Source organism: Anopheles merus, chromosome X, assembly GCF_017562075.2.
Source record: "Anopheles merus strain MAF chromosome X, AmerM5.1, whole genome shotgun sequence".
Lineage (NCBI taxonomy): Eukaryota > Metazoa > Arthropoda > Insecta > Diptera > Culicidae > Anopheles > Anopheles merus.
Genome location: NC_054081.1, coordinates 4251293 through 4278835, shown reverse-complemented (window position 1 = coordinate 4278835; position 27543 = coordinate 4251293). Strand labels below are relative to the sequence as shown.

At 51.2% G+C, this 27543-nt stretch overlaps 4 protein-coding genes across 16 annotated transcripts in view; 3 read left to right on the top strand and 1 right to left on the bottom strand.

Annotated features, from left to right (window-relative positions):
* LOC121599260 (serine/threonine-protein kinase S6KL) overlaps positions 1-15671 on the top strand; it is a 20434-nt gene extending 4763 nt beyond the window's left edge. For 5 of the 7 annotated variants that reach the window (XM_041926961.1, XM_041926968.1, XM_041926978.1 and 2 more), the window contains 5 exons: positions 154-252; positions 331-489; positions 7261-7349; positions 15154-15429; positions 15505-15671. In XM_041926961.1, the coding sequence (XP_041782895.1) occupies positions 154-252; positions 331-489; positions 7261-7349; positions 15154-15429; positions 15505-15579 (698 nt within the window). In that variant the 3' untranslated portion in view covers positions 15580-15671. Of the gene's footprint in view, positions 1-153; positions 253-330; positions 540-7260; positions 7350-15153; positions 15430-15504 lie in introns of those variants that run through there. The other 2 variants (XM_041926952.1, XM_041926944.1) reach the window with 2 other exon arrangements.
* On the top strand, positions 1309-4991 carry LOC121599303 (autophagy-related protein 101). Its single transcript, XM_041927018.1, has one exon. It carries the CDS (start codon positions 1312-1314, stop codon positions 1972-1974), a length of 663 nt encoding a protein of 220 aa, XP_041782952.1. The 5' UTR covers positions 1309-1311; the 3' UTR covers positions 1975-4991.
* Positions 7589-9719, bottom strand: LOC121599294 (cell wall protein DAN4-like). Its single transcript, XM_041927005.1, has 2 exons — positions 9365-9719; positions 7589-8860 (listed from the first exon to the last, which is right to left on the bottom strand). The coding sequence occupies exon 2, from the start codon at positions 8837-8839 to the stop codon at positions 8057-8059; it is 783 nt and encodes a 260-aa protein (XP_041782939.1). The 5' UTR covers positions 8840-8860; positions 9365-9719; the 3' UTR covers positions 7589-8056.
* On the top strand, positions 15602-27543 carry LOC121599228. 7 transcript variants are annotated; one of them, XR_006005650.1, is made up of 12 exons: positions 18248-18850; positions 20554-20937; positions 21012-21061; positions 21141-21570; positions 22279-23170; positions 23240-23374; positions 23454-24289; positions 24362-24421; positions 24500-25086; positions 25154-25478; positions 25567-26303; positions 26510-27543. XR_006005650.1 is itself a non-coding variant. In XM_041926918.1 (11 exons), the coding sequence occupies exons 2-11, from the start codon at positions 20896-20898 to the stop codon at positions 25726-25728; spliced, it is 3519 nt and encodes a 1172-aa protein (XP_041782852.1). In that variant the 5' UTR covers positions 15602-15685; positions 20554-20895; the 3' UTR covers positions 25729-27543. The 7 variants fall into 7 exon arrangements, 6 of the variants coding, with proteins under 6 accessions (XP_041782852.1, XP_041782819.1, XP_041782827.1 ...); XM_041926918.1 differs by lacking the exon at positions 18248-18850 and adding an exon at positions 15602-15685 and having other exon boundaries at positions 25567-27543; XM_041926885.1 differs by having other exon boundaries at positions 25567-27543.

Genomic DNA, 27543 nt, shown 5'->3' with positions numbered 1-27543 from the left:
GTAAGTCCGATTCCGAGCTCCCACCACTAGTATGTATGCGGTAGTATGGTAGTGGACACAGTTTCCATTTATGCAACTAAGACACACATACACACGCGCGTTAAAAGAACTTCACGATAGCGTAATGATTTAATACGTCTTCTATTTTTGCAGTGTCCGAATTTTTCAGCAACGGTGAGCTGTTCCATCGTCTAAAGTCCTTCACCAGTCAGCTGGTTCAGCTGTATGTGGCGGAGCTAGCCTTAGCGATCGGTATGTGTGTGTTTGTGTTTTCTTTTAATTTTATATTATTTTTGCGACCATTGCGACCTTCCCATTTGCTCGTTTTAGACTTTCTGCACAACGCCGGCATCATCTATCGCGACCTGAAGCCGGAAAACGTACTGCTCGATGATCGGTTCCACCTCAAGCTGATCGACTTCGGGCTGAGCAAGTGGCTAAGCGTCGGCAGCCGCACCGGCACGCTCTGCGGCACGATACAGTATATGGGTAACGAAACCACACGCACTATACTACAACCAATAGCAATACGTTACTAGTAGTAGCGGTAGTAGGATTAAGAGAAGGGCCCTCACCCCCTTTAGCTGTACGCGGTTGGTGTGCCCAAAACATTCTTCCCAACCCAATACCCCGATCCCGATCGCAATGCTGACCGGCCGTGGGCTCCGCTGTTTTGCGTAAGCAGCCGGGAGGACGGTGGGCGCAAGGGCGGAGGTGTGTGTGGTGTGGTGCAAATGCAAAAACAAAACAAACGCCCCAACGGAATCCAGTTCGTGGCGCAATGTTACTACCGGGCGCGCGCCCAGCCTGATAAGATCCGATTGAGCGATTAGTGTATGCATGTGCATGTGTGTGTGTGTGTGTGTGTGTGTGTGCTTGAGAGTGCATGTTTATGCGCGTGATTAAACAGGGAAATATTATTTCATACGCTCTGCTGAAGGAAGCGAACGCATTCGTGCTGTTTTCTGTTGCGGCTGCGCCACGTCTGGTGCGCACCAGCGGCAAGAAGACGATGGTACAGTTCCGTGGGTTTCGTTAAGCATTTCCTTTCCTTGCATATCCTAACACAATCCCCCGACCCCCTTCCCGCACCCCCCAGCCCACCACTTTGTAGAGCTGAACTCTGCTACCAACAGAACCAAGTGCGTTGCGCACGTGTGTTTTGTGGGGCAAGCCGGGTGTTCGGGAGGTGCTTTAAGATTTAAGTTTGATTGCTCTTGCCGGGGAGAAAGAGAGAACGCACGAGAACGAAGGAACGGGATCGGGAGCTAGGGAGAGATACGTTTTGCCCGTAGCGCCTCCCGCTCCACCATGAACGCCCGCTCGCAAACGTTCGATCTGCGCATGGAGGGCCGGCAGGTGGACGAGGCCGTGCTGAGCATCTTCCACACGATCCTGTTTCACCGCAGCCTCGGCAAGTTCCTGTACACCGAGGAGGCGATGTACTCGGTCGGCACGATCGGCTACCGGGACGTGGACTGCGACTTTTTCGACTTCACCTACGTGTGCTGCAGCTCGCCGCGGCTGGAGGAGACGCTGCGGCGCGAGATCGGCAACTTCAGCCGGCAGCTGCGCAGCAACGACAGCGGCGGCACCGGCCAGATCAGTCTCGAGTTTTTCCAGCGCAAGAAGACGCGCTGGCCGTTCCAGACCGACTGCATACCGTGGGAGGTGTGGACGATACGGCTCGAGCTGCTGACGCTCACGAACGAGGACGACCGGCTGCAGTGCCGGGAGCGGGTGAGCGACCTGCTGACCGACAAGATCTTCTGCATCACCGAGATCATGAACCGGCACGACTACGTGCCGAAGATACCGAACCAGACCGAGCTCGACATGGTGTTCGACACGACCTACCCGGACGTGCAGCCGTACCTGTTCCAGTTCAAGTTCAGCACGGCCGGCCCGAGCGGCACCTCGGTGAGCAACACGATGAAGAAGCTGATCAAGGAAACGCTCAACGTTTCGTTGTGACTAATACGCGGCCTGCTGCTGCCGCTCGTGGGGTCGTGGCCCGGGTGTCCATTTTCTTTGCACCTCAAGGGAGCCCGGGCGGGAGAAGATCCCATTTTCTTGTTTTCTTTACACACACACACCGTTACTCTCACGTCTGCTAAGCGTTGGCGGAGTGTTTTTTGTTTTTTTTTTCACTTGTTTTAATGGTCGCATTTCCGTGCAATCAATGTTATACTGTGGTCCGTCACCCCTCCTCCCACACCATACAGTGTATCAATAGTGTTTGTGTCTCTGTTTGGTTTTGGAGGGTTTTTTACTTCTCTTTTTTTCTCATTTACGTGTCATGTCATCGTGCTATTACGTCAGTGGCTGTAGGATAAGGATTATGTTGTGCTAAGTACGCGCATGGGCAAGGACCTTTTTCTGCAGCCTTCGCCCGCTGTGTGTGTCTGTATGTGTGTGTGTGTGTGTAGCGCAAACGATTTGCGTCTGCCTGCCAGGCAAATCCGCATCAAAAGTCTAAGAAGGTTGAATTGTTAAAACCTTTCGATCAAACGGCGATAACAGTGAGGCCGGGAAGCGTGGAAACGCAAAACGAGATTAACTAAACGGCCCTGTGATGTCGGTTTTTGGCGAGTTTGAACAAAAAAACCGAAGGGGGGCTTTCGTTTTAGGTTTACGATTGCGCAACGTGTGATGTAGTGCGCATCATTCTAGGCCGCTTTTTTCTGCTGTTCGCCACAATCAAGGGCTGATCAAGAGCTACTTTGTGTATGTATGTGTGAGTGTGTGTGTGTGTGTGTGTGTCGATAGCTATGACGCTATCGAATGATTTGTATGAGTGTGTACCGCTGTTTTTGTTTGTTTGTTTTGCTATCGATGGGTGCACACCCTTGTAGAGCGCCCCTCCCACCTGTTTAGTTTAATTTTGCAACCCCATACCACCCACCTACCGCCAAAACCGCCCCCCCCCCCCCCTTCCGTCGAGTTTTCCGTTGATCTATAATTGATAAGGCGCGCTAGCCGCGCACACTGAAGACACTTTAAAGAAGCAACCGATGTTTTAAAACGCTGAGCGCCCAAAGCAAACGCAAACGAACAATATATCCCGTAGGGTGATTTACCGAATCACTAATGAATAGAGCTAAGGTTTTAGGTTAAACGGTTCCAGCCGGTGGTACAAACAAACCCAAGGCAGTGAAACAAAAACAAAAGCAAACGTTCGCTCTTCTCGACGGCAACTAGTCGCGTGTTTTACACACCGATGGTGGTGACATACTTGGATGATATAGAATAAATAGTGCAATACTTGCAGGCATTTGGGGAACAGGCGGAGGACGGGCAGGGACGCTACACGCGAACCCGTTTCAAACCGATTTGCTTCACTCATGTTTTGAACACTCCCCAAAGCGATACTTTTTTTTTTTTTAATGTATGCCAAAACAACTAAAGCACAATAGTACAAAAAGAAAGAAGCAGGATTCCCCAGAGCAAAGCGAGCGAAGCAATGTGGTAGAGCAAAGATTACTTCTAGTGAACAAAATTAACCACCTTCAAATGGGTTTTTTGCAATAGCGTCGCTTTTTTTGGTTAATAATTTGAGTCTGCCCCATGCAATGAATTTACCCTCAAGTCAGAAGCCAAACTGCAATTCAATGATAGGATAGTGTGTGCGTGTTGTGGGTTTAAAAGACGTGCTGTCCCAAGTTTTATTTCCTCACCCTGCTAGGATGGATTGCCCATTTACTAGCAGCCAAAACAAACCGAGAAGAAAGGAAAAAGAATGATAAAAACAAAACAAACAACACGCAAGAATCATACGGGTTCCCGAAACAGAAAGTTTGATGCATAAAAAAATGGTCACTATACAAACAAAGTATGCAGTAAATAGTTACGTAACATTACCTAAAGACATCTCAATAGCATAGTAGCATTAATGCTTGCATATACGTAAAGAAAACGCTAAACCACGTCTAGGATATCAACACAAACCGTACCGCTACTCTCCGTACGATATATATATACGTAAACGACTTTATTATGTGTGTGTGAGAAAGAGAGAGAATGTGAGTGAGTGAGTGTGTAGGGTTGTGCACGATACCTTCCCTGAACTTAATTATGTTTTAGGTAAGCTTGTTCGGTTAGATATTGTTTTGTTTTCTTTCTTTTTTATTCTGCTCTCGTTCACGTATCTGTCTTGTTTCGCTTGCCGCTTACACTTTTCACGCCGTTCACTATTCGTAACAGATGAGGCAGGCAACACCCCGTGCGTGTGGGTGTGTGTGTGTGTGGGCGTTAATTTTAAGCCACCGGACCAGCAAGGAGCAGGCACGCTCGTGTGCGCATGTGCTCAACGCACTAACGCACGTGGTTTCAGTCATTTATTAGGCTAAGTCGGGCTTTGTTTGTTTTTGTTTTTTTTTGTCCTACGTAAGCCTGTTAGTTAAAAATAACAACAACAACAATAACAAAACGCACCCAATTTTTAATTAAGTTTAAGTGGTTTGGGCAGGGTTTTATTTTCCCATTGGAAACGGTGAATCAACCAAACAACTGGAATGGCGGTTCCTGCCGAAAAGAAGAAAAAAGAGGAAAGTTGTAGTTCTGTAAGTACTTGCAATATATGTTGTGCGAGAAAGCGGAAAGAAAAGGAGTGAAAAAACAACAACAAAAACACGGGAGAGTAGAGAGAGTAAAAAATGTAACAAAAAGAAAACGAAAGTGATTAAAATGTAAAAAAACAGCAAAACATCAACATATAAAGATAAGAATGAGCATGAGTAGAGTAAGTGTATAAAGAAAAAAGGGAGAAAAAAGGAGCAAAACACAGCTGAAAGCAACACAAGTGTACTATTATCTAGAAACATGTAGAGGGAATAGCAAGCGGGAATCCAAATTCTTTCTAAATTGGTTAATGCGTTGGTTCGTTCTATCTTTAGGTCCATTAAAACAGGCAATCCACACTCCATGGCAAATTAGCTTTGCAAATAGCACAACACAAAGCGAGAGTAGATGCAATAATTGGGCAAGTAGAAGTAAGAAACGAATATTACCATCGTAAAAAAAACAAACAAAATAATAAGATCCTTGTAATTCAGCTTTATCTTATGTACGTGAATGTTCGGTAGTTTGTTTAGCCTTTATGTCGTAGGCTATGTTTTTTTTTGTGTTTTTGGGATTTATTTTTAAACTGTTGGTTATATATTTTTCTCTCTCTCTCTCTTACTCTCTCGCTGTCTTTTTTTTTAAGCTGTAACGTTATGCTCTAACTAGAACGCTTTAAACCTGTATGTCATTTCGTCGTCGTTTAAGCTGTGATTAAGTGTATATGATATATGAGCATTAAAATAGGGATATGAGCACTAAAATAGGGATAATGCAGTGTAGCAAGTTGTATAGTGTAATGCAAAAAGACACAGGAAACGAAGGTGTAGTGAGCGGGGTTTGTTTGTTTTCTCTTCTCCCTTTCTGCTGTATCCATTCGGCTGTCGCAATTTGGTTCCCAAATTGAACCCATTTGACGTTAGGTTTTTGTGGGGTTTTTTTTTGTGTTTTCACACGCTTGAGAACTAAAAACTGTGCATTGACACACACACCCACACACACATTCAAAGGACATTTGGGGAAAGGGTATCTACTTAAGGCTTCATCTAGTTGAAACGTAAAAGTAAAAAACGTACAGCTTCTGCTAACATCTACTCACACACATACACACAGTCACACGAAAATTGTAAAGAATCAGACGTATTGGATTGTAGGGCTTTAGTAGTAGTGAGTAGTACTTAAGTACAAGCGATAGTTCGAACTTGCTTGTTGCGGTTAAAAGTTTTACATTTTGTTCGTTTGTTGCCGTTGAAGACGCTTGACGAATGTGTGTGTGAGTGAATGTGTGTTTTCCGGCTATTGTAGGTACCTTCTGAACAAGACGCACATCTGTATAGCAGACCGAATTTGAAGCCGATATTTAGGACCCATTTCTAAACACCAAATAATCCCACCCGCTGCTACGATATCCCGGATAGCCTAGAGAGCTGGACTCTTCTCCTCTTAACCATCAGGTCCTAGTAAACGAAGGATCCAGCTTCTGGCATGATCGTGTACAGACGGAAGACACAAGTGTATATGTGTGTGTGAATGAATGAGTGTGCATGTGTGTGTGTGCGTGATGCCAAACAATCAATATGCGAAGCAATCTGGTACAACGGCTACGGTGGCCACCACGGTTGTCCAGAAGCTCCTACGGCCACAACGGTGTAGAAGCCTGGTGTGGATCCGGTTGTACATTCGTGAACGAAGGTGTTGGTGTGTTGGTTTTGCAATGTCAATTGCAAACAAACATGAAACAAAAACAAACTGCAAAACAGTGGAGCTAAATGGGCCAAAACAAAACAAACCACGCGAAAAAAAAAACGTAGAAACGGAAGAGTAAACTGAACAGAATGCAAGAGAAAGGTGTGACACACGTGTACTATACTGCAAAGTTTAAAGCAAAAAAAAAACGATACTATTAAAAGCACTTTAAAGAGGGGTAACAATAATGGAACATTGCTTAAGCGTCAGCGTGCGTAGGTGATAAAGTCAAACAATGAACTTATACATTGATTGTTTAGTGGGGGCATGAACGGGAAAAGAAGAGCAGATCAACAACAATATAAGATGAAAGTAATACTAAGCCAAGTGGGTGTGGCAAGCCGAAAGGTATCGTACACCACACTGAAAACCAAGCAAAGGAGAGCGGGGCAAGAACACACACAAGAACGGTTTAGATCAAACGATTGAGAGTTCGAAAGTGAACCCACGCAAAGCAACCGAAACATTATAAAGATGTGATTGTTTGAAACAAAAACAAGCAACAAAAAAAAACTAAACTAGATAACACAAAACAGAAGAAACAAAAAAAAAAAACTAATGCCTCCTATACGCGCCTGAACACCACACTGTGTTACTCTGAGGTTGAGAAAATGTCATGTCATTCACTTATTGGGGCTGTCTTCATGAAAACTCTTCCCATGAAGAATGCTTCTTTTTGTTGCTGTTGGGTTTATTTGGTCCCCCTTTTTCATTTAACTCCCCCATACCATCCTTGTCTGGAGCAGGGAAGTTGACGGTACTTGCGAATACCACCCGGCGTTTAGTAGCAATATACCGCCGTTACACGTGCTGCGCTGACGACTTCTTTGCTTCCAGGTAAGTACCTGGCAGGCGACATCTCTAATTTCGTTTTTTTCTTTCATTTTCTTTCTGCTTTCTTTCCGTTTCCTTCGCCCCCTCTGCTCCCTCCCCTCCGGTGTGTACTGGGAGCAGCGCCTGAGATACTACGAGGAGAGCCGTACGGACATGCCGTCGACTGGTGGGCGCTCGGGGTGCTCGCCTGCCGGATGTACACTGGGCGGGTAAGTAGCGATGCATTGCTGTTGCAATGGGAAGAAGAATATCTACATCTTGGCACCCCTATTCTTGGTGCATCAGCAACTCCAAACTTCTCCACAAGTCATAGATCTTTTCGGTTGGTGAAGATGAAAAACCAATCAGCTCTAGATAGCCACGCCCCAAAACGAGCTCTAGTAGGCATCTGCCACTGTCACGCTGCTAAAGCACAGGACGCTGCAGCACCTCGCTGGGCACCGAGTTCTGAGTTTTCAGACAGACTTTATTTCCGAAAACGCTCGCGACGCTCGCAACCCATTGCCGCCTCTCGCACGCAGTCAGTGCGCGCTGCCGCGTAAAGTGCGCTTGCGCTTCATTACTTGCTAGTAGGTATACTAATCGTCGCTAAATGCTAGGCGTATATGTTACAATCTACAGTTCTGGACACCGTGTGTCTCGTGGTTCCGTTACCTGCGGCACACGCGCGGAAAAGAATCGCGTCCGCGTCTCTAGTCACACTGTCTCACCGTGTACGTCTGTAAAAGTGTATCGGCGGCGTCTGCCCAAAAAAAAACCGAATGTGGTTTGATATCTCTGACCTGTTATTGTTGTTGATGGGAATTTGTGTGAGTTGTCTTTTGTATTTGAAAAAAAAAAAAAGGTTAAATCTCTCTCCTCTGGCTTCCTCTCCCAAGTATCTGTCTACAACATCTAGCTCACATCAGCTTAAGCTTTAGGAACTCTCCGTGGAGCCCGACGAGGAGTCGTTCGACGCATCTACCTCCGTGGAGGCGGCGGTTGTTGTGGTGCTGGTGGTGGTCGTGGTGGTGGTAGTAACTTCAGCCGTCGCTGCTACGGTAGAGGTGGTCGAGGCGGCAGGCTCCGTTGAGGAGCTGGCAGCGGCAGTGGTCGTTGAGGTCGTGGCGCTTGCCGTCGTCACATCACTCATCTCGGCCGGCGTAGTGGCGGAGACACTGGTGGAGGCAACGCTGCTGGTAGCCTCGCTGCTAGCGGCCGCGGCAGTGTCGGCCACCGTCGTCTGCTCTGCCGGTTCCGTGTTGGCTTCGGCCGGTTCCAGCGTCGTCGTGGCGGGTTCCTCGCTCACGGCCACCGCCGCTGGTCCGCTGGTGGAGGATGCGGACGACTCGGAGACGGCCGGGGTGGCTTGGGCGGTGGAAGACGACTCGGGCACTGCCTGACCGGTGGTGGATGACTCGGGATCCGCTGCCACCGTCGTCGCCGCTGCCGCCGCCGGCTCCACGTCCATCGACGCGGAAGTGGACGAGGCAGACGTAGTGTCGGCAGACGTCACCGGCTGAACGGTGGTGGTGGTGGTTGAGACGCTGGTGGTGGTCGAAGGTTCTGCTTCGGTTGCGGTAGAAACGGCCTCCACTGGGGCAGCAGCAGCAGCAGCAGCAGCAGCTACCATCTCCTCGGGCATCGCTTCTTGCGGGGCAGGTTTACCCCAGCAGAGGGTAACTCCGAGCACCAGCAGTACCACGGCTAACAGTTTCATGTTTGGATTGGTTCGGGAAGGCTTTAGGAAGACGAAAAGGAGAAAGGAGATCTATAGTATCGCTTAAAGATTCTTAACTGTACGAGTGAGGGGGGGTCCATTGCGTAACGGCCAAGTGTGTCACGCTGGAGTGTTCCTGGAGTGCGAGTGCATCAAAACCCCCCAACAGTACTTCTATCACTAGATCTCTCACTCTCTCACACTCTGTACAAGTTTGTGGAGACTGTTGCATACTTCACTGGCACCTATTGAAACCCCTTCTCCACATCAACACACACACGAGAACACAAACACACCAGGCTCTACACGGTTGTCTGTTGGCGGGGAGCTCAGCTTTGGTTGATAGAAATATGGTAGTTTGGAGACTTTGGGTTCTTGCAGATCTGGGTCTTTGCTTGCTCCCGTTTTGCCGTTGGCGCTGCAGTTTCGGACTCACTCTCTAGACACACTCCTCTTGCACTGGCCGTTCCCTCACCAAACTTAACAAACAAACACACAAACACGCATGAGATCGAGATTACTTACGTTATTCTTGCACAAACTGTTGGCAGGGTTGGGCAGGTACGAATTCGGCACCGGTTTTTTTTTTTGTACACGGAGAACACGAGTTTCAAAACACACACACACGCTCGCTCGCTCGCTCGCTGTTCTGTCCGTCTGTCTGTCTGTTCGTGTTTCGCTCCGTTCGCTGCAGCTTCCGAATATGCAATGAGCAGAAGCGGCCTGGCCGGTCCGGTTTTATACCTTCGCCGCCGCGTTACCGTCGCTCCCGTCGCTCCCGTCTTTCACCCAGCCGCGCGAAAAGCCACGAAGAAGGGGCTGCTGTTGATGTTTGGTTGGTTGGTTGGTTGGCCGATGATCTCTCTCCCTCCTAGTCGAGCCGTTGGCTTCTTGTTTTTTTGTTCGTTCGTTCGGTTCATTCGTTTCGCTGCTTTTCGATGTTGATTTGGAGAGCCTTTTTTCCCGCGCCAACACGAAACCATAGGGGGCACACTGGAATGGGGGGGAGGGGGCACTGCACACCCCGATGCGACACATTATTTGACGGGACGGGGCATTGCGGTGTGGCCACAGCTGGCGTTGTTACTTCAATTGCTGGCCCAAAATAATGGAACCTTTTGGACGCTCCTTGGAAATCCTCGACAAGAAGAACCGTTGGAACTCGATATCTTGGTGTGTGTCTATGTGTGTGTGTGTTTTTTTTCCTGGGGGACCTCCTCTTGGACCTCCAATCCTGCGAGGAACCATTGGAGTTGGAGAGAACTGTTTTTATTTTGAAAGTTCCACCAACTCCAAGCTCTCGGTGCTCTTGAAGAAGATCTCCGAGCTGTTGCCTTCCTTCATTGCCTCGCTTATCGATCGATATCGCGTCCTTCAACCCTCCCCACCACCCCACCACCCCCCCCCACTCGCCCGATCAATTCGCATAACTTCTGTGCCGTGGTGTGTGGGGTGTTCGGAATTCGTCCGTTCGTCCTTCGAGAATTATTTATCTTCCTCGTGGGCTTTCTCATCGGTTCCCGTTCCGTTCCGTTCCAGCGCATTTGGCGGTACCTGCTGACTGCGCGGCGGAAGGAGAATTGCTGGTGTGAAGTGTGAATTTAAAAAACAAAAAACTCCCGTTGGGGTTGAATATTTCAAGCGGCAGGCGCACGTTTGTGTGTGCCTTTCAGGAAAGGAAATTTCCCTTCTTTTCTTATCTGCGCAAAAAAAAGGGGGTAGCAACTATTTTGCTGGAATTAGTAATGTCATCTCCCCCCCCGCAAATCCCCACCACGTGCAAAAAGGGGGAAGTAAGTAAAAAAAACAAGTAAAAAGCAATACATTCCTGCAGGGAATTATGAACGCGCGGTGGTTTCGCTTTTTCCTGCCGCTCATCCATAATTACTAGTGGCGCGCGCTTGACCTTCGGTGGAATTCCGTGTGCCCCGTTGCATTATGAGGAACGTGAGCATCTTGCTGCAAACCCCTAACTGCCGGTGTTGTAAACGGACGAACATCGTCCCCAAACAGACATGGGCGAGTTTGCTGCTCCGACCGGCTGTCTCCGGCACCGCTCTATCCACTTCCGGTGTGGTGGAGTTCACACGCCGTTGCCTCAGGGCGGACGGACATCGATTCTGAGTTCAATTTTTGGAAGTTGTGGTCTTGCAAAAAAAAAAATCCCCAAAAATCTCTATCCAAAACACACGGATCTGAAGAGCAGCTGTTTTGGCTGACCGTGAGCAGTGCTGGAGCGACCACTCCTCTTGTTGTGAACCCCCTCCCCCCCCCCGGGCTTTGCTGCCCAGAACAACCGTCCCGTTTCCCGGCAAAGGGGGGGGGGGGGGGATGACCCAGCGCGGGGATACTGGGTGGGTCAAAAATCCCCACACGGCAAACCTTTATATTTAGGCCCGTGCGCTCACCCGCGACTCTTTTGCTCCTTAATGCTGAATCGTGCCCTCGGGCGGGGGAAGAAAAGCGAGCGGAGGAAGGCGGAGGGGGAAGGGGAGGAGTATATTGGATTGAGAGCACCCGGAGAAGCTCGCGTGTTGTGGTTGTTGTTGTTGTTGTTGGCGAGCGACGTGTTGTTTTGTTGCTTCTCGTCTTCTCGTGTGCCGATTTGTTGTCTTCTACGCGCCATCATCTTTACCTTCTAACAAATTCCCCCCCCCCCCCTCCCGGTGCCGCATTCACTCGCAAGCGCCGGATCGGTTCCGATCAAGGCCAGGATCGGAAAGGGACGGCGCACGGTCACGATGCGCTGTGGCAACACACAGCACACACAGAGCAGCAGCGTGGTACACCCCGATTGCGCATTTGGAATGAGTCGCTGGTGAATCGCTCCGCCGGTGGCAGTGGCCTCCCTTCCTCCTCGCATGCATGCTGTTCCGAAGGCCACTCAAGAGGGTAGTAACACCCGCGGTGGATAGACGTATATCGATCGATGCCCAGGGTAGGCCACAAGCAGCAATCGCACACAAAACGAAAAAAAAAAAAACAAAAAAACAGTTCACAACCAACAGAAGCGAACGAAACGAACGTGTGTGTGTGTGTGCCGTATGTGAGATAAATTCCCGGGGCTGCCGCTGGCAAATGCTGCTGGCGGTCGGTCGTGCTTCCAGCCCGCGTGCACCGCTGAAGGTGAAAGAGCAAACAGTATAGACAATAATAAAAGAAAAAAAGAATTAAACAAAATCAAAAGACCTACATTGAGAATAGGCGGGTGCGGGTCCTACACAATGATTATGGGGCTCCCTCCAAGTGGCCACCACACACACACACACACGCGGGCTGGTCTTAGGCGATTGGGATAATGGGAAAATAATTATGGTGCCTGGGCCCGGCAGAGGGGTGGACAAAAAGTGGCCTTACAGTCACACCCGGGCCGAGGATTGCCCAAGCCCCGGACCACTCAGCGCATCATGATTTGTGTGTGTGTGTGTGTGTCGTGACCTTTCGGGGTCGTGCCCATCCCATCCGATCCGCAGCAGATCGGTACCAGCAGCACGGCTCATTTGATCAGCCCGCTAAGCTCGCCAGTTAACACAACGGCACAGCAGAACTTGCTAATCGATGGCGATTAGCGTCGGAAGTGGCGGCGCGCCTCAAAGTGCTGAGCTGATTCCCGACTGTATGTGTGTGTGTGTGTGTGTGTGCATTACAAATCTCTGCCGCTACTGCTGCTGATGCACATCGGACGACCCGCAGGGATTCGGGATATGCAAGGCCCGCGGGACATTGCAGCGGGTTCGTGGGTCGCGGGATTGAGTTTAATAGTAATAAAAATTTCCGGTCGTTATTGAATTATTAGGCGTCGTTAGCCGGGGCTCCCGCTGCAGCCGGTGGCCACGCCGCGGCTTTTCCCGCCCGCTGGACCTTGGTCAATGAACCAGCAGCCGGCGCGCGCTGCAAGCGGCGAACGTGGCTGGGGTGGCGTGGTGTTAAACCAACGGGAGCGCGCACTATGGCTGCGCGACCTTCTCTCCACTCGACGGTGACGCACACGTGATCCGGCCGGCCGGACTTCCGGAAGTGGTTTGAGAGGAGAACACACACACACACACACACACACACACAACTACACGCAGAACTGCAATTACGAGGTGGAAAGGCAAAAGTGGCTCATCACGTCCTTGAAGGTCGGTGGTTATTATGGCAGAGCGCGCGGGCCGATCGTACTGCTTTTGCCGTTCGATCTAGATTAGATGCTGTGACGCAGCATCTGCTTCATGCAGGCAGCAGGGGAAGAATAACCAGGTGAATAGGAAGGAGCTGCGTTCATGGTATTCTATTTTTCCAGCTTCAGTTTGGGCTACTAGCAACAACTGTTAGTCAAGCGGACGAAACGAATCGTGAGAACGACCGGTTACGAAGAACTGCTTGATGAGTTGGTTCAGAGATTCCCAAAGTTTGGTGGGCCATACTGCCCACCAGTTCAGGCGCTGGTCGGTAAGAATTAGATATGTGACAACTCACTCTGTTGAGTGATTTGAAACAAAGTATAAGAGTGACTGCAGTAATATGAATATACAAGTCTCACACTGTGAAGGTAATTGAAAAAAAAAAAATGCATCTCCTTTTACGAATAAATTTGGGCTACACGTACTCACTGTCTGCGCGCAATAGTGACTCACTCCTTTCGGATTCAAATCACACACTCACTGGTAGTGATGTGCTCTCTGGACGACTCCGATCCGACTATTGGTAGTACGATATCAACTCCGGAAAAATGGGAACCAATAGTTCCGCCTGGAGTCCGAATCGTTCGGAGTTGTCCAGAGTCGTCCGAAGTCGTCCGAAGTCGTCCGAAGTCGTCCGGAGTCGCTCGGAGGTGGAGTCATCCGGAGTTGACCGGACTCGTCCAGAGTCGTCCAGAGTCGTCCAGAATCGTCCGGAGTCATCCGAAGTCATCCGGAGTCGTCCAGAGTCGTCCAGAGTCGTCCAGAATCGTCCGGAGTCATCCGAAGTCATCCGGAGTCGTCCAGAGTCGTCCAGAATCGTCCGGAGTCATCCGAAATCATCCGGAAACGTCCAGAGTCGTCCGGATTTCCAATAACTTCGGACGACTCCGAAAGACTCCGGACGACCCCGACTCCAAATGACTCCGGGCGACTCCGAACGACTCCATACGACTCCGACTATTGGTAGTACGATATCAACTCTGGAAAAATGGGAACCAATAGATCCGCCTGGAGTCCGAGTCGTTCGGAGTTGTCCAGAGTCGTCCGGAGTTATCCAGAGTCATCCGGAGTCGTCCGGAGTCACCCAAAGTCGCCCGGAGTCGCTCGGAGTTGGAGTCATCCGGAGTTGACCGGAGTCGTCCAGAGTCGTCCAGAGTCGTCCAGAGTCGTCCAGAATCGTCTGAAGTCATCCGAAGTCATCCGGAGTCGTCCAGAGTCGTCTGGACTTCCAATAACTTTGGACGACTTCGAACGACTCCTGACAACTCCGGACGACCCCGACTCCAAATGACTCTGGGCGACTCCGGACGACTCCAGAAAATTCCGAACGACTCCGAACGACTCCAGACGACTCCGGACGACTCCGAATCCAGATCTTCCAACGACCAACGACTCCGGTCGACTCCGAAAGACTTCACACCACTTCGGATGACTCTGACTCCGAACGACTCCGGACGACTCCGCTCGATTGCGGACGATTCCGAGCTACTCCGGATAATGCTGGGTGGACGTACCTTCCAGAGTCGGGTCCGTAATTATAGGAGTCGGATAAGAGCCGACTTTGAATTTTTGTCAACCATATCCATATCACTAGAATGAATTACAACCGGTTTGTAACGTAAATGAACCAAACATTAGTGGATCGATGATTTCTTTCTGCTCGGAAGTGGCATAGAACTGATGTTCAGCAATTGAGTTCTGTTAGAAAAACGATCCGATTCGTTCATGTTCTGCCAATTTTTTCTCAAACGTCATCGTCAGCTTTGTGAACTGCAAGCCAAGCGGGCGTCTGGCAAATTCCAGCGAACACCTGAGCAGCGATCCTGACACGGAAACATCGCAATCAGTGTACGGATCCCCAAACTTTCCTCCGTTCCCGGCTCCAAACGAACGGTTTCCGCCGGCAAAGGCCCCCCGAGAGGGGAGCCGGCAGGCGACCGGTTGATGATCGTGTGGAATTGCGTAAATTGTTCTAAATTGGCATGCGACTCCAGCAAATCAGCCTGCAAGAGCCCTCCCCGGTGAACACAATCACATTTTTTTGTTGTAGTCGCCGTTGTCGTTGTCTTCCTTTGTGTCATTCCAGAAAAAAAAGCCGCATTTGGGTTTGTCCGGTTAACTTCTCCGTTCTCTTTTCTCCCATCACAGTACCCTCTGATGGATCCGGCGCATCATTTAAGGGCCTCGGTGACTGAGCTGCCGATCGTACCGCCCTGCTCCCCCTACAGCAGTACGGCCATCGACGGGCCGGTGGCGAACCGGCGGCTGCTGCCAGCCTCGGCCGACCGTTTGCCGCCGGACGGGCGCGATCTGCTCCATCGGCTGCTGGAGCCGGATCCGCGCGCCCGGCTGCGGTCGCTGCTGCAGCTGCAGCGGATCGCGCTCTACCAGCTCTACCGGTGGGAGGACGTGCGCAGCAGGAAGGTAAGAAGCGGATGCGAAAGTGTAGCAAAAGGAAATAAGAAGAATAAGACACTCTTTAATGCGATCCAATTCTAGATAGTGCCGCGCGATCTGTTCGACGATGAGTGCCTGGTGCGGGAGGAAGACGCAGTCTTGTTCACCGATTTCTAGCAGCAGCAGCAGCGCGAAGAATCTCAACCCCTTTTTTGCAGTATTTTCAGTGCCCAAATAGAAGCATTTGCTTGTGAATTAACGATTCAAAAGCGTGTGTTTGTGTGTGCGTGTTTTATTGTAGTGTGTGTGTTTTTTTTTCGAGAAAAAGAAAAATGTTTTGCTTTCAGCGGAGCAAGTACGCGCAACGACACTGCTCATCGGCGCTTACGATGCGCAACCACATTAGCGTCCACGCGGTGGAGAAGGGGTTGTAATCATTTGTGCCGCGTGCGGTTTATTGGCGTGAACCGGCGGCGGCTGAAGGTGATGACGATGATCGTGATGTGATTATCGCGCGCTGGATCGTAATAATGGCCGCGGGCAGAGTAAAAGATGGCGCGGAGAAAAGAAGCGGCAGAATGGGTTCGCGTGCCCTCCCCCCTCCCCCCCCCCCCGACGGTTCGGCACTGAGTGAGGTCGGCACGTACGGTACCGTGGGGGTCGGGGTCCATTATGCCACCGCGGAGCGATTTGCTCGAATTAATGAGCGATGAAAACGGTAGTGTCGATACGATGCCAGCATTGCGTATGCGTGCTGGCGTGAGGGAGGGGGGGGGTGTGCATATCATATCAGATCTTATAAGGGGAAGGCTGTGAGTGTTGATAAGAGGTCAGAGATCATCAGCGACACCACCAGGGGCAATGGGAGGTAGATCGATTTTGCTCGATTCAGAATTATGCCTCCAAGCCCAAGGCGGCGGACGCACACTTGGTTCGATCGCGATCGGAAAGCCCCGGAAGCCCCCCCCCCCCTGGTGGAAGGATGAATCATTTTCCCTCGTTCGAAGCGAGCGAGCGGAGAAAACAATGTTGTTGGAGTAGTTCCGGCATGGCTGGCGCACGCTCGCTCGTTGAAGGTTGCGGCAGAGACCTTTCGGTAGGAGGTTTCCGGATAATTTGGATGGCTTCAGGGCCGCCAGCCATTAAAATGTGCCTGCTGCGATGCTCTCAATTGCTGAAGTACTTCAATCGGATCTTACGAGGTGTATGTGTGTGTGTGTCTGTGCGGATCATCCATAGAGCGGACAAGTGGGCGCTTGGAGCTCCGAGCTCAACAGAAACTTTATTTGGCAAGCAGTTTTTATAGGCTCTCTACAATTCTGATGTAGACATACTGTAGAGCTACAGGCTTAATACATCATATTATAAACTTTTTGGATCAATACAAACAGCGTGGTCCCACTTTGCGATGGTGTCTTACATGGTACCAGGATAAAAATCGTGTAATACTAGCTATTTCTGCTATTTGCAACTCTATTATGAATAGTGCTGTAAGTTTTTGGGAACATGAGCAAACTCTCGATTTTTCAATTGCAAACCTTCTTCATTGAATCAATCATTATGGAAAGTCGTTGGGGACGGTCCCGTGGTACAATTTTTGTATAGAGCTCAATATTATTTATTTAAGTGGATTTGGTTTGAGTATTCTTTATATTCGTGCAGTGAACTAAACCCTCTTCTTTTACTTTCTCTGAAAGTTCGGGCACCCAATTCTGAGTGACGGTGTCCTCTCTGGACCAACTTGGACGTCTAGCTGATATCCGGGTTTGTGTGCTGTTTCTCTTTAACTAATGTTTGTTTACCGTGACATCGGAGAGCCTACTAGAACCCAGACACACCTTCAATTGATTCTGGTACATCATAACACTCATGAAAAATAAAAAAATGCGTCATGATCCCAGTCCCAGTCCAAGAAATTCATGTCGGATGTCTGTAATCACTTCAAATTCTACTGAAATTCCTACGCTGCACATGTATTGCCGATTATAGTTTGCCGACCAGCAGAATCAGTTACTCTATCGGAGCTGGAGCTGTTTCGGTTCTATACCCGAACCATTCTACGTTGAATTTCTATACTAATTCTTACGCTAACCCGAATGGTATTACCGGCATGGGTTTATGATAGGTTCCAGGACCGGTATGGGTTCAAGATCGGTTCCATGACCGGTATGGAATCGAAATCGGTACCAGGACTGGTATGAACTAGGTATCAAATTCTGGACCGATATGGGTTCAGTATTATTTCAAGGACTTGTATGGGTTCAGTGTCTATTCCGTGATCAGTATGGACTCAATAATGATTCCAGGATTGGAATTTGTTGGTTGGAAATCCGACTATTGGTAGTACGATATCAACTCCGGAAAAATGGGAACCAATAGTTCCGCCTGGAATCCGAGTCGTTCGGAGTTGTCCAGAGTCGTCAGGAGTTATCCAGAGTCATCCGGAGTCATCCGGAGTCACCCAGAGTCGCCCGGAGTCGCTCGGAGTTGGAGTCATCCGGAGTTGACCGGAGTCGTCCAGAGTCGTCTAGAATCGTTCGGAGTCATCCGAAGTCATCCGGAGTCGTCCAGAGTCGTCCGGACTTCCAATAACTTTGGACGACCCCGACTCCGAATGACTCTGGGCGACTCCCGACGACTCAGAACGACTCCAAACGACTCCGGAAGACTCCAGACGACTCTGGACGACTCCAGACGACTCCGGACGACTCCAGACAACTCCGAACGACTCCGGACGACTCCGACTTCGGATAACTTCCAGACGACTCCGGCCGACTCCGGACGGTTCCGAACGACTCCGAAAGACTTCACACCACAGGTGACCATGTCCAGAAATGTGTTTCGCAAAAAAAAAAAAAAAAAACATTGCGCCCGTTATCGTTAACGTACTTTATTTTTGAATTTAAAAGAAACAATTGTCCACCAGGGGGTAGAGTTGTTGGACATCCCATGGGAGCAATGCGAAATAGATCTTCCCCAAAACAAAACATCTGCAATGTGTGCAGTATTACTGCTACCTTTCCACATATGCAGTAAACAAAAAACACAACATAAACAAAACTGGGAAAAGGCACAAAACCTGTGTGGTCTACAGTGCTGACGTTTGTCCCCCGTTTGATGCGTTTGATGCGATGCGCTTTTTCCGCTCCTTGTCCGCCTGTTACGCACTTTCCGCGCATGTGCCTGGCTGTTGCGAGGAAAATTCGCTCTCCCATCCACAAACGCACACACACACACGCTCCGCGTACACCCCAACATTTGGTTGTGTGTCTGTGTGTGTGTGTTTGCCATGTTGCAAACCATTCGCTGGCCATCAACCATTTCCTGCTGGTGCGTGAGCTGTTCCTTAGTGCCAAAGGTGGTCCAAACGGGAGGGTCCCTTTAAAAGTTTCATCGCTTGCTTGCGCGTCCCAGAGCAGATAGTGACGCTTGCGGGCACCGTGGAAAGGTGAGTGTTCTGCATCCTTTACCAAGCCATCTGTTGTTACCTTAGTCTTAGAGCGTCTGCATCTCAGCGTAAGGGAGAGAGAACGAATGTGCAAAAAAAAACACCAAAAAAGAAAGAAAACTTATCAAACCACTACTATCAACGCACAAACATACACACGAGCCCGAGGTTTTGGCACGTTGGCGCGTCCTGCCCTGGTGAAACGTAAATAAATCCCACAAGTGTCGCTCCGGACGGCGCTGTCAAAACGGTGCTGCCTGGACCGTTGTGTATTGCGTCGGAGCAGGTGCTGCTGGTGTTTTTGAAAGGGCAGGAGTAAGACGCGATTCTGCAGCCCCGTTGTCGTGTATGTGCGGAGTGCTTGATACCTTGGTACGTGTCGTGAAGGGTCGTCTCGCCCGTCCCCAAATGGGAGCTGTTTTTTCTTCTCTCCCCCGTGGCCGTGCTCCTGATCAGGGTGCCCCCCTGACCTAGGTGGAGGAGGCAAATGATACCAATAGATCTTTGGATATTCGTGTCGCATACGCGGTAGCGTAGAATACGGCAGGATGTCCTAACAAAAGCTAGCCCCTAATATCTCACACCATATGGTGGTGTGTTTGGTGCACCTGAAATTAGAGCAATCAAGGCAACAGAAGACTCACCGGGAGGCCTCAGAACATAAAATTGCAAAACCAGTGCAGGAGTTTAGGAGTTTCGCTATATTAGTTTTGTTAATGTGGAGCAGAGGAATCAGGTGTACGGTAAGGCACGAAATTCCAGACCTCGATAGGAACCTGGAACCTACGAACTTCTGGAACTCCCCCTCCCCTTCCCAAAAAGTAACACAAGCAGAACAAAGACAGAAAGCTAGGCACCAGGGAGCCGTTCTTGCAAAACGTTGAAAAATGTGGTAGGACAGTGGAAGGGGTGCGAAGGGTGGTGTCGGAATGCAACAAATATCAAGCCTCGCATATGCATTGTCGGCAGAGTCGATTTGTGCGCATATACGCGTCCACCGCGCGCGCGTTAGTGTGTCTATGTGTATGTGTTTGTGGTTTGCGAATGTGGTAGACGCGAGAAGTTGCATCGTACCAACAGTTCTAGCAGGTAGAGGAGATGGCAAGTAGACCAGATGTCCAGGCGGTGGCATCTCTTGGACGAATCTTCCGGAATATCTGGCCTTGGGACGGTTGTCGGGGAATCAAAAAGGCCATCGTCTCCAGCTTTTTGTGCTGGTGGTCACGCGATTTGTTGTTCAGAGCATTGTGTTCTATTGTGTCTGTGACTCTGTGTTTGTGTATGTGTATGAATGCAATTTATGGAAGATTTGAGCCTTGCAACGGCATCAGCAACTGCAGAAGTACGAAGGACAGCGTAGTACCCCGTTGTGTCCAGTTGCGACTGTACTTTTAGGTCCAGCTCGAAATATTTCGGCTAGGCCGAGGGTGGCACGGCTTATTCCCTGAACTTATTCCCTAAATTTGCGCAGACATACAGAGCTAGCGGGGAGACGGAGGAGGTAAGAGGTGTGAGAAGGCCTGTGTATGCAGTTTGCATCTGCCAGAGAGACACCCAGCCACCCAGTGCCATGAACAAATAGGCAGAGTTCTTTGTTTTCCCCGTACGGACGCGCGTCGCACCGAGTGTATGTATATGTGTGTGTTTCTCATGCTTTCTCTCTCTCTTTCTCTCTTTTTCTTTCTTTTTTGGTTCACCTTTAGCTGAAGCAGCACCTGCAACAACATCGGATCAGTTGGAAGAACTAGTGAGTGCATTGTGTGTGTGTGTGTGGCTGTGTTAATTAGCGAGACGTTTTGCACACGGTGTTTGGCCTAAACAATGCCCGGCAAGGTGAAGCACTATTGAGGATTAGCAAAAGACCAGACCAGATGACACAGCAGCTTGGATGGATGGTGTAACAACGCCCGGCGTTGCTATCTGCTGGTGGAGGTGGTCGTATACCACCGAGCGAGCAAGCGTGTTGCTGGTCACTGAACAGTACTGAGGGTTTTTTGTTGTTGTTGTTGAAAGAAGACTGCCGAACAGCCGAAAGTGTTCCTAACATGACGGCTCACGAATCGTACGGCTTCATCGGGACGTGGGAGGTAAGGGAGCGTAGCTCCAGACCGGCTGACACACGGCGTAATACTCATACCGATGCCGCCTCGTTTCGTTTCAGATTGTGGAGTCCCACCTGGAAGGCACTACGGAGAAGCTTGGACTAGAAGGGTATGTGTGTGTGTGTATGCTCATACCAGGACCGGGACATTCACCTTCTCTTCTTCTTCCCTTTTCCTGTTTCACGCAGCATCAAGTTCCGGCTGGACGAGATGGGGGACATCATCTGGTACAACGATCTGATCAACACGAACGGCGGCGCCCGGGACGGTCCGCTCGGGAGCCCGCGGCTCAGCAGCCTGAACGGGGCGAGCTTCTGCCCGATCAACGACTCGGCCGCCGTCCTGTTCAGCTGCGAAACGTTCGAGGTGGTGGAGCTTTCGTCGAACGGGCCGGGCCTCATCTTTGGCGCGTACACCGGGCACAGCATCGAGTTCCGCACCAACCACTACAACCCGGGCGAGCAGATGTCGCTGCGGTGCGACTGCTGGTGCGAGCTGCACTGCCAGCGCGTCAAGGAGGACCAGTCGGTCGGGCAGGAGGAACCGTTCACGCTCATCTCCGTGCTGGACGATGGCAACTTCTGTGATGTGACTCTCAAGAGTTGTGATAATGCAATCGTACGTATCGCTTGGGAGGGCGTACTTGGAGTAGTTGTTGCTTACTAGGTGCATTTGGGACATGCTTAGGGTGCTTGGAACTTATTTGGAGCAGTTGGCATTTACTAGGGGCACTTGGGGTTTACTAGGAGTACTTGGGTCTTTCTTGTGGCATACCTGGAGCTTACTTGGAGTTCACTTGGGACTTACTTGGGACATTTGGGGTTTCCATGGGGTTTACTAGGAGTTCTTGGGTCTTTCTTGGGGTTTACTAGGAGTACTTGGGTCTTTCTTGGGGCATACTTGGAGCTTACTTGGAGTTCACTTGGGACTTACTTGGGACATCTGGGGTTTCCATGGAGCAGTTGGAGCTTACTAGGGGCATCTGGGGGTAACTTGAGTCATCTGGAGGTTACTTTAAACTCTTCGGGACTTGCTTATTGCTTTTGGGGATTACTTTGGGCTTACTTCGATCTTCTTTGGAATTCTTGGGGCACTTGGGTCTTACTTGGAGCTTATTTGGAGCACTTGGGGCGTACTTAGCGACATTTGGAGCTTGATTAGGAGACTTGGACCTCACTTGGAGCAGTTGGGACTTACTAGGGGTCTTTTAGGTTTACTAGGGGCACTGGAGGTTTACTTGGGACTTACTTGGAGCTTACTTGGAGCTTACTAGTGTCACTTGGGGTACTTCAGGTTAATGATCTGGTTCTCTGTCTTTCTGTCTAGTACAATGTGCACTCGCCGATCCTGCGCCTGAACGGGTTCGACTGCAGCAGCATGACGGCGGCCTCCACCTACCAGCATCTGGCGAGCCGGTTCGAGTGTGCCGAGGCGCAGGCCCAGCAGCAGCAGGTCGCCTCCGCCGCCACCACCACCACCGCCGCCCATCCGCCGCTGATGAAGGTTTCCTCGGTGCCGTGCGCCCGAGCCGTGCGCGCCTCCAGCACCACCACCGGTCCCAGCTACGGTCGCGGCTCACCCGCCATGATGTGCAGCGTGAGTGCGAGCGCCACACCTTCCCTACACCCGGCCGCTCCACTCCTAAATCCCAACTTCCTACTCCCACCAGCATCGCTCGACTCGTACAGCCTCTCCCCCAAGCTGGTGGCGGCACACATATCCAACTCGTTCAACTGTCTAATGCCGACGGACGGTGCCGCCAGCTCCATCTTTCTCGACGTGCCAAAGCGGGCGACCCACAACCACCATCACCACCACCATCACCACCATCACCACCAGGCGGCGTCGTCCTGCTCCGACTCGAACCTGCACCTGGACCGGAACGTGTTCTTCTTCCCGGACGCGGTACCGGCCGGCACCTGCCGGGTGAAGTTTAAGCCACCGTCGTCGCCGTTCCGCGCCCGCAGCCCGTCCCCGTTCCCGGTGGCAACGCTCGATACGCCACCGTCCTCGCCGCTCACGCCCCTCTCGGTGCTGAACAACATCCCGGCGAAGATGCTGGCCACCATTCTGCACTGGCTGTACTGCGAGTGTCTGCCCGAGCAGCTGGACGAGGACACCTGCATCCAGCTGATCAACATGTGCGAAAGCACCACGCCACTGAGCCGGATGAGCGAACCGTGCAAGAATTATTTGCGCAACATCCAGCTGAAAAAGTGTAAGTAGGGCGTGAATTGGTGCTGTACTGTGATTGCATTGCCTACCCCTTTTTTTCTGCGCAAAACAGTTGTGATCGACATCATCAACGACCTGCACGACAGCCTGAACAACATGATCCAGATGGTCAACCCGAGCACGATCTCGCACAGCCCGTGCGTCCTGTGCCAGGTGTTCAAGGAGGGCGTGAAGGAGTGTCTAACCGGTAAGCCACCAGGCGTAAGCCACCCAATGCCACCTTGATCGGACTCGCTAACGTCTCTACTTCCACACCAAACGCACAGCGTTCGTGAAGCTGCTCCAGTTTTGCAACATCTTCACCAAGGACGCGACCACCTTCACCCGGCAGCAGCGGCACGAAATCATCAAGTACGTGCGCACCCGCATGCCGATCTATCTGTCGCAGGTGCACCAGCTGCTGCAGAACGTGCACCTGGTGCTCGGCAGCCTCTCGCCGGACGATCGGAACGATCTCGTCTCCTACCTGGTGCCGGAAATTACGGCCGCCCTCGAGGTGCTGACGGCGGCCGTGTCCGAGATCAAACGTTCGCTCGAAGCCGTCTGCAAGGATCTGAAGAGCAGCCAGCAGGAGCAGCAGCAGCAGCAGAAGCTGCACGAGAGCACCGTACATGCGGGGCGCACCCAGCAGCAGCAGCAGCAGCAGCAGCCCACCCGAAGCAGCACGACCGGCAACAGCCGGGCCGGCGAACGGACCCACCTTAACCGGAGCCACCACGCACGGAGCAGTAGCAGCAGCAGCAGTGGTGGTGGTGGTGGCGGCGGCGCCGGCGGCAGCAGCAGTACGTCCGTACCGTCCCGGCTCGGCCACAGCCCGTCCGAGTCGGACCTGAAGTTCTTCCTGTACATGTACGAGGTGAAAAAGATGCGTGATATTTACGGGCGCGTGACGAACGCGCTCGAGGTGCTGCTGCACAAGAAGGGCACGTTCAACGAGATGAACCTGCTGCACCAGCACCAGACGGTCAGGCGCAACCTGGAGCAGCTGGCGCTGGAGGTGCCGGCCGCGATCGGCCAGCTCGAGGAGCTGTGCGACACGATCGACGAGAAGATTGGCTGGAAGGAGTTTAAGTTTTGCTTCAAGTTTCTCACCAGCCAAGTGGTAAGGCACTCGCTGATTGCAAACGCGTTTGCCACTCTTTGCTAATCTGTCTGTGTTCGGGTCTCATTGCAGAACGGCATCGTGTCGAAGCTGCTGGAGCACAAGGCCGCGCTGAACGACGCAATGTTTTACGTAGGTGTAGTGGTGTGCTGACCAAACCCTGCCCGCTTTTACAAATGTTGGTGCGTGTGCCCCTCTTCTCTGTTGCAGATCTCGACGCTGGTGCAGAAGGAACAGTTCACCTGTGCGCTGGTCGAGCTCGGGCTGCTGGACAAGCGGAGCGTCGAGCCGGCCCTGCTGCACGAGTGTGCCGCCCGGCGCAGTGCGGTACGGTCGAGCGGGCAGCGGCAGCTCGAGTACGCCACCGTCAAGATGAACCTGGTGCAGAACCTGTGCGAGTCGCCGACCGCGTCCCACAGCAGCCTGTCGAAGAATGCGCTGAAGCTGCTGCACTCGGGCCAGCTGGCGGACATGGAGTTTGAGGTGATCGTGCCGCACCCGGAGCAGCCGGGCACCGAGGGCAGCGGTATCGTCGCGCTCGGGCCGCCGACCTGCGGCGCCGATCTCAGCCCGGACGAGGCGTTACTGCTGAACGGGGGCGGCAGCAAGGGTGCCAGCATCGAAGCACCCGGCAGCAGCGGCAGCAGCAGCAGCAACAGCAGCAGCAACAGCACCACCAGCAAGGGCGGCAGGGGCACCCAATCGCACTGCTTCAAGGCGCATCGCGTGATAGTGGCGGCCCGGTGCGAGTGGTTCAAGAAGGCGCTGCTGTCCGGCATGCAGGAGGACATTAATCGGTGGGTGTTTGCGACCTGCGATTCTACCACTACTATCATTGTATCCAACCCTGTCTCCTTTCTGCAGCAAGATTATCATCTACGACACCTCGCCGGTGATCTTCCGCCGGCTGCTGCTGTACCTGTACGGGGCGCCGGTCGACCGGTCCGTCGGGGTCGACCAGCTCTGCGAGCTGATGCTGCTCGCCGACCGCTACTCGGTCGACAATCTGAAGGCGATCTGCGAGCAAACGCTCGTGTCGTCGATCGACGGCGACTCCGTCATCTGTCTGTACGGCATCTCGGACCGGTTCAATGCGACCGCGCTCAAGGCCCGCTGCCTGTCCTACCTGTCGCAGCACACCGAGCTGACGCAGCTGGACATCTTCCAGGAGCTGCCGGTCTATCTGCAGGTAGGTTACATCGCTCCACTCATGCAAGGTTGAAAAGAAGAAAAAACAAAATGTCTTACCCTCTGCCTCTGTGTACTCTGCCATCCAGAACGAGGTGCAGGAGCTGATACGGTGGTGCGGGCGGGCCCCGGAACCGTGGTGCGATCGGGAGCGATCCCGCTCCGATCGGGGCTCCCGCCACAGCCTGAAGAGCCCGTCGAAGGCGGCGAAATCGTCACGGTCGCGCAAAACGTCACCCTCCTTCATGTGACCGTGATGACGCCCGCCCCCCTACACCGCTATTCATTGAACGCTGTGACTGTTGATCATCTGCCCGCAGGGCCAGGTGTTTGATGGGTTATATACATATATTCTAGTGAACACAACACAACAACACACACAAGCAAGCAAGCAAAAAGAAAAGAAAAAAATCCGTAGTCACCAAAACACACACCACATTCATACATATAGTGTATACTTCAAGGGAACTTTACCTGTACGAGCGGCTCTAGATGGGCTCACTCTATACGGGAGGAGGGGGGAAGGGGTGTAGGTAGTGATTAAAAAATTTGAACCAAAACTTTTAGGACCTGGAGGCACTTGGGGATTGAGCGTGAGGACTGACACGGACGTGATAGCTTCAGTACGGCTTGCGGATGGGTCCGTAAGGTGCTTTGGAGACTGGTTGGAGACTTGGAGGAGCACTCACGACGTGCGAAGGAGCACGTGCCGCTGTGAAGGAACTCTTTCGGCATGATCGATACAGCTTACACTGCAAATCGTTTCGTTTAACTGGTGCTAAATGGATTACTCAACCTGCTAGCAGTCAAATGCAGATATGTATAGGTGTGTGTGTGTGTGTGTGTGTAAGTGTGATTGTGCGTGTATAATGTGGGGTACGGTACGGCAAGTAAGCAAGGGAGGGAAAGGAGGACGAAGGCGTAGCATACTACTGTTCGATTGTTCGATGGAATGGGTTTTGATTGCTGCCATTGTACATCTTTCGGTCATTTTTTAACCCTTTTTTCTCCATTCTCGCTGTATCATTGCAGATAATTGTTGCTTACCGACAGTCGGAGACTCTACTCGCTCCCTCACAGAAAGAGTTCGCAAGAATGGAAGCATTTTGTTTAGCGAATAGCCTACTTCTGGGCGGCTGATGTACATTGCGCCTGAAAGTATGCACATACCGCACAGTAAAGGGATCCCACTGCCGATGGTCAGTACACCGGTAGTAGTTTAGGTCGGAAGGTCGGAACTGAACTGAAGCCCTGCAGTGTCTCGAAGCTGCTCTAGCTCGGACAAACTGCAATGCAAACCTTCCAGCAATGGTCTTGCGGTGCGCGGTGCTATATAACAGTAGTTTTGATCAGTTTAGTGTTCCCGGCCCCATCCTCCCCTCCAATTATAGGGTGGGCGCGAGCGGAGTGTAAGAGTCTGTGTGAGTGTGCGCGTGTATGTGTGTATGTTGCCTGTTTAATACAGTTTCCTCTAGCTGTCTTGTTCGAATGTCTAACGTATAAAACCAAACAAACAAACAAAACAAAAAAACCCCGTATTGGGCTGCCGTCTCCTATACCCAGTGTGTGTCCTGGCGGCCATGGTTGCTCCTTCCGTTCTGTATTTGCCGTCTACTCGTCTTGGTTGGCGGTTTTGTGTGTGTTTTTATTTGTTTTTTATACTGCAGACGCTTTTAATGGCGCGCGATGCGGTTTATTCTCCTCATTAAACTGAATACGAGTGGCTCAATGATGTAATAATGATGGCCGCTAATGGCGGCCCGCAGGAGCGTAAGCAATGTGTGGCACGACGATGGCACTCGCTGCAAGTAAGGAATTAATGGCACACGAATGATCGAGCTAGCTGAGACTAGAGTACATTTTGGGTATCTTCAATGACAAAGCAAAATCAAAAAAGTTGTCGTGTAGAATTTTGGGGAAAACGAACCAAGGCGAACCAGAAACAACAAAAAAAAAGAAACAAAACAGTTTTATTGTTTAGTTCTATTGGGTGCATCATTCTACTCTTCTGCCCATTTAAACAGCAAATGAAATAAACTAACAATTCACTCCGTTTTCAATGGTCA

What these genes read in the sequence shown, in the direction of transcription:
- LOC121599303 (XM_041927018.1), top strand. Translation starts at nt 1,312, where the DNA reads ATGAACGCCCGCTCGCAAACGTTCGATCTGCGCATGGAGGGCCGGCAG.
- LOC121599294 (XM_041927005.1), bottom strand. Translation starts at nt 8,839, where the DNA reads ATGAAACTGTTAGCCGTGGTACTGCTGGTGCTCGGAGTTACCCTCTGC.
- LOC121599228 (XM_041926918.1), top strand. Translation starts at nt 20,896, where the DNA reads ATGACGGCTCACGAATCGTACGGCTTCATCGGGACGTGGGAG. An exon ending in AGTTTCTCACCAGCCAAGTG is followed by an intron (nt 24,290 to 24,361) that starts GTAAGGCACTCG and finishes GTCTCATTGCAG; the next exon opens with AACGGCATCGTGTCGAAGCT. An exon ending in TGAACGACGCAATGTTTTAC is followed by an intron (nt 24,422 to 24,499) that starts GTAGGTGTAGTG and finishes TCTCTGTTGCAG; the next exon opens with ATCTCGACGCTGGTGCAGAA.